The sequence below is a fragment of the Equus quagga genome, chromosome 5 (genome assembly GCF_021613505.1).
Source record: "Equus quagga isolate Etosha38 chromosome 5, UCLA_HA_Equagga_1.0, whole genome shotgun sequence".
Classification (NCBI taxonomy): domain Eukaryota; kingdom Metazoa; phylum Chordata; class Mammalia; order Perissodactyla; family Equidae; genus Equus; species Equus quagga.
This window is the reverse complement of record NC_060271.1, coordinates 50,332,304-50,343,782: the sequence shown is the minus strand read 5'-3', so window position 1 is coordinate 50,343,782 and position 11,479 is coordinate 50,332,304. Positions and strand designations below refer to the sequence as shown.

Genomic DNA, 11,479 nt, shown 5'->3' with positions numbered 1-11,479 from the left:
CCTAGAGATAAGGTCATCCCTCCTCCTTCCTGGTACAGAGAGGGAGACACCTTTACAGATGGAGATTTCCCTTACAAATGTAAATGTCTCTCAACAAAGGGTAACTTCTGCTTTTCAGAGTTTCTCTCATGTCTGCAGTTTTTAAAAGTAACCAGCCCAAAATAATCCTCATGCCAAAGAGCCATATATTGGGGTGGCCAATTCCAGTCTCCCACAAACACAAAGATGAGAAATATAAGCAAGATGGCACTACCTTGTTAAACTTATATAGAAGAGGAGAACCAAACATAAACATGAGCCAGGATCTGTGAGTGCCTCAGCCATTACATCACAGCCCTCTGGGGAGGAGGCTGGAGCTCATTAGGAAAACACTTGCACTTGCACACCAAGTGTTAAACAACAGTTCCCAGTTCCCTGGAACGTGGGCCAGCAGGCCTGTAGCCACCCTTCCCTTTGATTGTCAGCCATCACCAGGCTGCCCCAGGAGAGGCGTTTTGCATTGTCTGCAGGATCTCAAGAATGCAGCTTTGTGCTGACTGAAAGGTAACATTTTATCTGGAACAGAACAAAATGGGAGATTTGAAATTTGATGGAACAGAGCGCCTAACTGTCGACTATGTGAAGGGAATTCTTCAACCCACACCCACTTGTGACATCTGGGATCAGGTCTGGAACTTCCAAGCCAAGCCTGATGATCTGCTTATTTCTACCTATCCTAAAGCAGGTATGTGGAAGGGAAGGTAAAAAAGAGTTAGGCAGGCAAGTGGGAAAAATAGATTCATAGAGATAAGTTGATCTGGGTTTGAGTGGAAAACTGTTTACTGTGCAGAATGATACAACTAAGACAGATCACTTGCAGAAACTGACACCGAAACTACACACTCACAAAATTAAAATAACCTACAAACTTTGAGAATTTAATTCTTCCTGTGATATACATATCTTTTTTACTTCCTCAGAAGAGAGTGACTCAAACAGCTAAGAACAGAAAAACCAGACTTGTTGATTTATTTGTTCCCAGTGCAGGCTCTTATTGCAGATCTTGTAAAAAGTTGTTTTGTGTCTGTGAGCTAAAAAGAGGCTGATTTGGGGAAGACTTACGGGAACTTTGGTTCTGAAATGCTGCTTTCACCTCAGCAGCCCCCAGAAGCCCTAAAAAGTCTCCCAGCTCAAGGTCTGAGAACTACTCTTTTGATTCCCACCTTCCCTCATGGAATGTTGTCAATCTACTTCCTTGTCTCCATAATCAGTTTAGCAAAGTTGCTGTAAGACTAACTTGAGGCCAGCCACTGCATCGTGAAATTTTGGGGTGAGCAGGAGAAATAGCTCTCTACAGATAATTGTGCATATCTACATATATACTAAAAATACAGTATTCAATTCACACCCAAATTGTGTATACATTTTCTCTTCACAAAATCAAGCTCCTTGTCAATAACTCCTGTTACACACACACAGACACACAAACATGCATACACACCCCCCAAAAAATCTAAACCTAAGCATTTTCTGAGATTGTGTGTTCAATCTCCTCTTATGTCCTTATCTCTAATGATCCTAATAAGAGACTCTGCACGCAGATGGGGGCCTTAGATGCTTATTTGTCCATCAGTTTCATATTGGTCCTGATTTTCCAATCTTACTCATCATGCATCTATTCAGGATTAAATTTTTCTAAATGTGAATTTTTAGAAGTAACCACTGGTGAGGATCATGTCTCACTGCTTTAATTTCATCTACTACTCTACTTTAGTATCATCATTTCAGTACCATGTATAATAATTAATCTTTTATCCACCTGCCAAATGTGAACATTAAGATTTGGTTCATTTAGGGTTTTCATGGGTTAGGGTTAGTGGAGCTTGAGTAATGCAACTAACGCACTCAAAAAATAAAATGCTTGCCAGCTAATGTAATACATTAAAACCTCATACATTAATAAAGGCTATATCTATTAGAGGGAAGAATAAGCAATCATAGATGAAAACACAGTTTTCACTTAAATTTTAAATATAATAATACTCTGTGAATGAACCAAGAAAAAAATATATGGTAAAATCACTGACCTCTAGAGGATGAACTGAGAAGTCACTCCCCCTACCCCTGAACCTCTAGGGGCACTTCAACCTGCCCCAATGTTGTTACCCAACCAGGTTCATTTTTTCCCACCACCCAGAAAGCCAAACACCGAGACGACGAGATTGCAGCAGAGATAGAGTTTAATCACAAGGCAGCCACATGAGGAAGTGAGAGCATGAGCCTCAAATTTGCTTCCCCAAAAATAGAGACTCAGGGATATTTATGGGATGGGGGGCAAGGTGGTCTGAAATGCAGAGAGAGGTGATTGGAGGTGAGGAGAGGGGAGGTCACTGATGATCTGCGCAAGTGTAGTCAGACTTCATGCCTCTTCATAGGACCCATGTTCACAGAGTGGCGGCATTAACATGATCTGAGGGTGGAGTTTTTAGCCTCTTGATGTCAAAGGTCACCTATCGGACATCTGCACAGACCCAGTTGATGAGTTGGTGGTCTCAACCGGCCTGAAGAGGACAAGGGGCTCTAATTCCTGAAAAACAGCTCAAACACCCATTACCATGGTGACCCAGGCTCTAGGGAGATGTTATCTACAGGAACCTAGTGGGAGTCAGATAGCTATTGCCTAAACAGCACAGTTAACAATAGGCAGGTTAAACAGCTAAAAGCTATAATCAGTAATTGCAAAAAGGGAAAAAAACTTTAGTTCCTAGCTACTTAATCATCAATGGCTAACTCTCTGCCAGTTTCAATGTTAGTTAACCTATGGCTATAAATTCAGAGTAAACACACAAAACTAGTAAAAATGGCTCCAACTTTCTTTGAATATTTGAAATATTGGTCCTTTATCCTGTAATGAAAGAGTTGGTGCCAGAAAATATTAGAAACCAACTCATCTAGGATATAAAATTAATTTTTGTCATTGTTTTCTAACCTCTACCTTTCTTGTAGATCTAAAAGCACTAAGTTGAGAATATGAGCAATGGGGTCTATAATGAGAGGTGATGTCAAAGAATATAGGAAAGATCAGCCCAGATCCAGTATTCCAGAGAGCCATCCTAAAACTATCAAACATCTTTCCAGCACAGATTTTGTGAGAATATCTGGTACAACAGGTCTTCATCAAAGGATGAAGATACAGTTCATAGATGCTATATCAGTCGAGGTCAGGCAGCATTCAGAAACCAAATGAAGGTGGGGGACAGAGGCCCTTCTTCCAGTGGCAGTAGTGGCAATGGGGATGCAACTTCTTGGGTTCAAGGCACTGAGCAGCAGGATGTGGAATGGCCTCTGTAAAATTCTGTTGAAGCTACCATCATCTGTCACTACCTCAGGAAGGATGACCTCTACCTCCCTTCTGCCTTCCAAATCTCAAGCTAATGCATTTCACTGGCAGAATCAAAACAGCATTCGGAATCTTAGTGGCAAAGGAGTCTAGGGAATGCACTTTCTTAGCCTTTCAGCCCCTAAGATAAGGGGAAAATAGAGAAAAGGGTGAAAATGGATACTAAGTCTTGATCAATATCAAAACCAGGCGCTAACCATTTGGTCGTTTATTCAGCCAACATATGTTAAGTGCTTCCTAAGTGGCAGCCCATGCCATGTGCTTGGGAAACAGAGTTTGAAAACCACACAGTGATTACTCACATGCAATCACAATCTGGTGAGAAAGACTTTTCATTCTGCCTTTCTTAAGAACAATGCAGCTAAGTCAATAGGTTAATAATCCAAATTAATGGTTGTGACAGAAAAAAATGAACTGCATATTTATCAATCTAATGTCCACTCCAAATCGCAGTCTTTGTATAAAAATTCATATTATGATACCACAAGATGTAAAGAATGATGTTTTCTGAAATCGATTATAGACCTAGGTTTAAAATTCACACAGATGTTCTAACAGGTATGATCATATTTTAAGGAACGTAGTATACTGAACATCTATGCATCTTTATCTTACATGTGGAATAAGGGACAACATGGACTCAGGAGATAGTGGACTTAATACAAAATGAAGGTGATGTTGACAAAAGTCAACGAGCACCTACTCATGTACGATTTCCTTTCATCGAATGGATAATCCCATCCATAGGATTTGGTGAGTATGGAATAGCCCACAGGTGACTACAGTCCTAAAATTACACTTAGGATTTTTACTATCAATTAGCCCTCTCAAAAATTATTCAAGCTGAAAACAAAAAATCAAAGAAAAGACGAAAGAATTAATACAACCACTTTGAAAAACTAAAAAAAAAAAAAAATCTAGGCATTCAAACAATTATTGATGAATTTTGTGACTTCATCTTTTTTTAACTATGTCTGGCGATACATAGTTAAATTATTGTTACTTCATTGGTAACAACAATGGATTGTTACCAAACCAGGTTCGTTTTTGCCCACTGCCCAGAAAGCCAAACACCGAGATGACAAGTTTGCAGCAGAGAGTTTACTCACAAGGCAGCCATGCAAGGAAGCGAGAACATGAGCCCCAAATTTGCTTCCCCGAAAATAGGGACTCAGGGATATTTATGGGATGGGGGGCAAGGTGGTCTGAAATGCAGAGAGAGGTGATTGGAGGTGAGGTGAGGTCATTGATGATCTGGGCAAGTGTAGTCAGACTTCATGCCTCTTCACAGGACCCATGTTCACAAAATGGCGGCGTTAGCATGATCTGAGGGTGGAGTTTTTAGCCTCTTGACATCAAATGTCGCCTATCGGACATCTCCGCAGGCCCCATTGATGATCTGGTGGTCTCAACCGGCCTGAAGTGAACAAGGAGTTCTAATTCCTGAAATGCAGCTCAAACACCCATTACCATGGTGACCCAGGCTCCAGGGACATGTTATCTATAGGAACCTAGTGGGAGTCAGATAGCATATTGCCTAACCAGCACAGTTAACAATGGATGGGTTAAACAGCTAAAAGCTGTAATCAGTAATTGTGAAAAGGCAAAAAAGTTTAGTTCTTAGCTACTTAGTCATTAATGGCTAACTCTCTACCAGCTTCAGAGTTACTGTTTATATAAAAATAAGTTAAGTTTTGATTCTCCAGTTAGAAATTAATTTTACTCCACAAAGAAGAGCCTCAGTAAGATAATTTCATGGTGAAAGGGTTTGAGTTTTTTAGGTTCTTATGTATTTGTTGGTTATTTGTTATGCTTAAAAATTGTTCTAGCCAAAAAGTTCACTCATAGGCTAGACATAGTCTGTCAGATCAGATCTACAGACAGTTATAGTGTTCTTATAACTGCCTCAAATTGTTCAATTGTTCCTAAGGTAGCAATAATGGAAGCAGCAAGATTTTGAAGCAAATAGAAAAAAAAAGCAGAAAGTGATCAAAAATCAATTTTACAGGTTTGGAACAAGCTAATACAATGCCCTCACCACGGACCCTGAAAACGCATCTTCCCATCCAATTGCTTCCACCATCCTTCCTAGAGAAAAACTGTAAGGTAAGGAGCAAAGGGAATTCAGAGTTGCACTATTTAGTACGACCTTAGAGTGGTCTTCTCAATTTCCTCTTAAAACACTTCACTTCGGGGCTGGCCCCGTGGCCGAGTTTTTAAGTTCGCGCACTCCGCTGCAGTGGCCCAGGGTTTCGCTGGTTTGGAGCCTGGGCACAGACATGGCACCGCTCATCAGGCCACGTTGAGGTGGTGTCCCACATGCCACAACTAGAAGGACCTACAACCAAAATATACAACTATGTACCAAGGGTCTTTGGGGAGAAAAAGGAAAAATAAAATATTTAAAAAAAAAACAAAAAACTTCACTTCTTTAAAGAAAAAAAAGAGTCCACCTCTTCACAATAATCAATATGCAAAGTGATGTGAATCCTTGTGGTCTCCCACAAAAGCCAAGATCACAAGAATGCAGCCAAGAGAAAAGTTCATCTGTATGGAATGGATGCATTCTAACATAACTTGTCTGGGCAATAACTCCACATAGGTCTAATCCTCTTTTTCCTTCTTCCCCTCCTCCCACCATTCCCAGATAATCTATGTAGCAAGAAACCCCAAAGATAATATGGTGTCTTATTACCATTTCCAAAGAATGAATAAAGCACTTCCTGCTCCAGGAACCTGGGAAGAGTATTTTGAGAGTTTTCTGACTGGGAAAGGTGAGAGAATTCAACTCTGTTTCCTTCCTTTCTCAAAATCCTCAAACACTCTAAAAAGAAAGAATTATTTCCCTAGAACAGCAGGGGCTCTGCCTTTCTTTAATGTGAAGTAATCATCCATTCTCCCTCTCTCTAGTTCTCCCTTCAGCGGTACATTTGTTGGCTGAGCTTCTGTGATTCATCGCTCTATTTCTCATCCCTTTTTGCAGTGTGCTGGGGTTCTTGGTATGACCACGTGAAAGGATGGTGGGAAGCCAAAGACCAGCACCGCATACTCTACCTCTTCTATGAGGACATGAAGAAGGTGAGGGGCAATGACATCTAATGTTCTCATTTGACCATAAAATATTTAAGCCATAATGTATGGACCCCATAAGAGACTCACAGATTGAAACAGGGAAAAGAAAATACTGCATTTCATTGGCTACAGCTGTCCAAGCATCAAAGTGCACATGGGATATCATGAGTTTATGCATCACATAGTTTCATCTGAAACTTCCTGGTGCTCTGGGGCATGGTACATCTTTTCCATATAGGCAAATGATGGCAAAATACTAGTGATACCTTTTTTTCCCCTTCCATGTCTATTTTAAAATTGCATTTAGAAGGGAAAAGAATTTCCAGCACATTTTGGTTTTCTTCATTAGTTCTTGAGGAAGATCATAGTTTCAAGAAACAGTTTAAGAAATTAGGGTGTAATGGAAAATGCTAATGATTGAGAGTCAAAATTCTTGAATTCAAGTTTTGGCCTTACTGCTTATGGCAATTATTGTTGGTAAGGACTCTTAACATCTCAGAGACTTACTTAGTTTCCTTAAATGCAACAAGGAGATGGCAATACATGCTCTGCCCAGATCTGTTATAAGGACGGAGATGATGTTCATAGGAGTTTGTTGTAAACGATAATCTACTCAGTACTTTTCTGTGACTCCACTAAATACAGAATCTATAAGGAATTAGTCTCTGTTCTTGAATTTGTAATTGAAAGCAGTGGTACTCAAAAGGTGCTTCACAGACCCTCAGAGCCCACACCAGGCCTGCTAAGTCAGAATGCATAGTTTTACAAAATTCCTAGGGGATTCACGTCCACATTAGTTTAGATGCACTTCTCTTAGGTTCAATCACTGCTGGGCCTTATCCAGATGTTTCTACAAAATATCAAAAGAAACAGAATCATTTTTCTATGTTTTTTTAATTGAGATATAATTGACATATAACATTATATTAGTTTCGGATGTACAACATGATGATTTGATATTTGTATATATTGATAAATGATCACCACAATAAGTCTCGTTAACATCCCTCACCACACATAGTTACAAAATTTTTTTTCTTGTGATGAGAACTTTTAAGATCTACTCCCTTAGCAATTTTCAAATATATAATACAGTATTATTAACTATAGTTACCATGCTGTACATTACAACCCCAGGACTTATTTATTTTATAACTGAAAGTTTGTACCTTTGACCACCTTCACCCATTTCATCCACCCCCCTCCCCCCGCCACATCTGGCAACCACCAATCTGTTCTCTGTATCAAGGAGTGCAGGGTGGGGAGGCAGGTTAAATTCCTCTACAGCTTTTTTAAACAGATAAATCATTACATTTCTAGGATTCTCAGAACCATAATTAAACAACTATCAGAACCTACACAGTTATCATATAAAATTCCCTCCTTCTTTGTGTTTACTTGTTACAAAAGTGTTGAGACACGGAAGAGGGCACCAAAAACCTAAATGGGAGGAAAGCATACAAAAGGAGACTCTCATTGCCCATGTCCTGAGGAAGAACATTTGAGATATACGCACTATTTTAGTTCAGAGAGTTATCGAATCCCAGAATTCCAGATAGAGATACTCAATTAAGGAACATTATGGCACGGAGTTTTATACTATAAGGGAAGAGGTTCCCTCTCTTATGCATAGATGTGACAAGTCGAAGGGGCCAAAGAAGAAAGACTGCTATTAAACTCAGAATAAGAAAACTCCCCTGTAGGTGATGCTTTCCCACCAAGCGTATGCTGGCAGTGTCGAAGTGAGGATATGTCCCTAGAAATGGCACACTTTTGTTGGGGTAGATACTAACATATTATGAATGCCAGGAAGAAGCTTTACTGAAACAGGCAGTCTAATCTAAGAGTTCCTAAAATCCTTTTAAATATTTCTGTGATCATGTTCTGGAATGTCACCTGACTGTAGTCACTCAAAGCTCATAGTTCTCAGCACTCTTGTTGATGCCTAGTTTGGCTGAAGCCGATTAAATTAAGCACTTTTGACATCCAAGCTTTTAAAGGAGAAGACCATTTTAAAGCAGAAGACACAGTTGTCAAGATAAACCTTTCCACTTTCCCTTACCCACCACTCCTAGAGCCACAGCCTCCCAGGGTTATGTGTCCCTCGGATGAGGAGACAGTGGCTATGTTGGAAGTGAGCTCCTATCAGATACACCTAAACACCTAGACATGCTGGGCACAAGAGTTACTAGCCATGGGAGCCATGAGTGCCTCATGGATGCAAAAAAGTTCTCTCCCATCCTCCTGCCACCACTTACTGCCACCACTGCAATGGTCTGAGGACATTTCTATCAATGTCAGAAGCAGGAGACAGACTCCTTTTGGTCAGGTCTTAAATCATCTGCTCTATGCTTCTGTAATGTCTTTGTGTTTATCATTAGTCTGTGGACTCTCCTTATTAGGCATTTAGCTGACCAAGACCCCTCCCATGACTGACTTGAGTGGGACATTTGGACATAACTCTTGACACATTCCCTTGGGGAAACACTCTCCATGTATTGCATGTCACTGTGTGGTGAATGTTTCACTAACACTACTCAGTTGATATTTCCATGTTAGAGCAGGAAAAGATTAATAATTTCAATTAATAAAAAGAGAATAATATGGGTCACCATGTTAAAATGAGTCATTTCTGAAAATTTGTGAGAGAAAATTTTCTTTTAATTTTAACTCATGACATGTTACTGATTACTATTATTAATTCACTTCAATATTCTTTTTAAACTAATTATTTTATATCAAATTTTCACTTTTCTTTTGACTCTGATCACAGAACCCAAAGCATGAATTTCGGAAGCTGGCAGAATTTATTGGAAGGAATCTAGATGATAAAGTTCTGGAAAAAATTCTCCATCACACTTCATTTGATGTTATGAAGCAGAATCCAATGGCAAACTATTCATCGATTCCTACTGAAATCATGAACCACTCTATTTCTCCATTCATGAGAAAAGGTTTTTATATTTTCTTTTGGTCATAATCTTAAAAGAATTGTCCAATATTTCAGAGTCTTTGGGGAGTTTTCCTTTCTATGACTAAGAAAAATAAGATCTATAATGAATGATTCTGGGAAAAGTATTTAAGAAATCACAGATGAAACGAAAACAATATTTAGCCAAGTTGGAGAGTGTGGTTTGGTGTCTAAATCCAATCCCTATCCCCACTTTCCTTCCAGAGTTCTGGCTGATAAGGTGCAAACGCACAGAATTAATTCAGAAGGAGCAAAGAATCCATTTTATAGAGGGCTCAATGCTATCAGTTAGATTCAGTCATTCAAAAATAGTTATTGAGTGGCTACTATGTGCCAGCCACTGTTCTAGGTAATGTTCAGAGCAGTGAACAAAACCCACAAATTCCTGCCCTCATAGAAATTATATTCCAGCCATCAGCAAATTAAACAAGAATACACAGGATAATGGATGATGGAAAGTACTACAGAGAAAAAGCAATCTGCAGAAGGGTAATGGGGATTGCCATTGGAAAATTTAGGGGATCTTCATTTTTTTTATCTTCTTCAAAACTATACCTTGAGTCCTCCTCCAAACAGTCTCTTCTTGGTCTGTCTATAGCATGGAAGCTATGGGCATGAGTACCTACCATGCTCTGATGTGCAAGAGGGCAGGAGAAATAGATAAGAAAGCCCCTAGGGCCTACTGTTTTAATGTGGTCGGCCCACTTCACCCATAAATGTGGGTAACAGGCTTTCCCTGTCCCAAATATCAGACAAGAAATTGTTCTTCCCTTCTGGGTGAGGAAGTGACAGTCTTGCAAGAGAAATGCTTTGTCCAATTCTTCCCCTCCTGGAAGGTGGAGTAGAAATCATCACAGAGAAACAGAAGATTAAAGAAATACAAATTCCTCCAACAGCTACTGACTCTCCCACATGACTGTTTCAGGGGCAGTTGGAGACTGGAAGAATCACTTTACTGTGGCTCAGAATGAGAGATTTGATGAAGACTACAAGAAGAAAATGGCTGACACCAGTCTAACTTTCCACTTCCAATTCCAGTAAGGAAGAAAAAGAGCCAAAAGTTTTTTAATTGATTACCCAATTTATTGGCTAATAATCAATAAAAGTTTATTACCTAGACCACAGGCTATTGGATTTAGGTTCTCAGACTAGATTTTTATTGTTTGCTTTTGTTCACTCTGAAAAAAAAACTATAGAGCTAGCAGAGGTTGGGCAAGGTGGAGGCTGGGAGCAGGATGGCAATGTGGAAGGAGAGAGGGTCAATAAAGTACTTGTCACGACCAAGGCATTATTGCTAATTATCATTATATCTAAGTTTTCTACAGATCACGGGCTTGTTAACATATTAAAAATGCTTCAGTCCTCACATAAGAATACACTAAAGCTTTCAGATTAAGTGTTAGTTCCAGCTAATTTTTAAATGCCGCACTAAAATGTGTAAGTAGTGGCTATTTCCTCCAGCAATTTCTTGGTAGCCAAGTAACCATCAAAGGACTGTTTCCTCACGAAACTTTCCACTTCACTTCAGGGTTCCTACTGTAACACAGCTATCCCCATCTCTCCTGATAGCCTATATGTTTAACTAGACTGTTCTCCCACCCCCGGCCAATGCTGGGATCACATCTTAACTCAAGTCCCTCCAGTGCCTCCACAATCATATTCTAATCTGTCAGCAATATCTATCAGTTTTACTTCTACGAAGTCTCATTTCTAAAGCCACTCTTCTGGTTCAGAAACCTTTTGCCTCTTTCTTACACTAGTGTAAGCTACCTAGCTCATTTCTCTGTTCATCACACATCTGCCAAGGTTCTTTTTCCTAAAACAAGACTCTCATTCTGTTTCTCTTTAGCTCAAAATCCTTCAATGATTCTGAATTTTAACTGTCTGACAGACAGATCCCAAACTTTTTAGCCATCAATTCAAAGGCAGCTATAACCATATAATATGGTTGATCTTATCTTAGAGCTTTATTTCATGTTCCAAACCACCTCCATACTTCAGCAAATTAGCCTACTCTCTGAGCCCTGAACACATCATGCAGGTTCCTACCCTATTAG

The 11,479-nt window shown here is 39.6% G+C and overlaps 1 protein-coding gene across 2 annotated transcripts; it reads left to right on the top strand.

The window, feature by feature from the left end:
* The first annotated feature begins 383 nt into the window (after nucleotides 1-383).
* LOC124238942 (sulfotransferase 1C4) lies at nucleotides 384-10,706 on the top strand. 2 transcript variants are annotated; one of them, XM_046660191.1, is made up of 7 exons: nucleotides 387-724; nucleotides 4,007-4,132; nucleotides 5,388-5,485; nucleotides 6,027-6,153; nucleotides 6,363-6,457; nucleotides 9,225-9,405; nucleotides 10,348-10,706. In XM_046660191.1, the coding sequence occupies exons 1-7, from the start codon at nucleotides 571-573 to the stop codon at nucleotides 10,461-10,463; spliced, it is 897 nt and encodes a 298-aa protein (XP_046516147.1). In that variant the 5' UTR covers nucleotides 387-570; the 3' UTR covers nucleotides 10,464-10,706. The 2 variants fall into 2 exon arrangements, with proteins under 2 accessions (XP_046516148.1, XP_046516147.1); XM_046660192.1 differs by lacking the exon at nucleotides 4,007-4,132 and having other exon boundaries at nucleotides 384-724.
* Nucleotides 10,707-11,479: the final 773 nt, after the last annotated feature.

Bases quoted from the DNA above. Each gene is read 5' to 3' on its own strand.
- LOC124238942 (XM_046660191.1), top strand. From the start codon at position 571: ATGGGAGATTTGAAATTTGATGGAACAGAGCGCCTAACTGTCGACTAT. The intron at 725-4,006 runs GTATGTGGAAGG...ATGTGGAATAAG, and splicing joins TTCTACCTATCCTAAAGCAG to GGACAACATGGACTCAGGAG. The intron at 5,486-6,026 runs GTAAGGAGCAAA...CACCATTCCCAG, and splicing joins TCCTAGAGAAAAACTGTAAG to ATAATCTATGTAGCAAGAAA.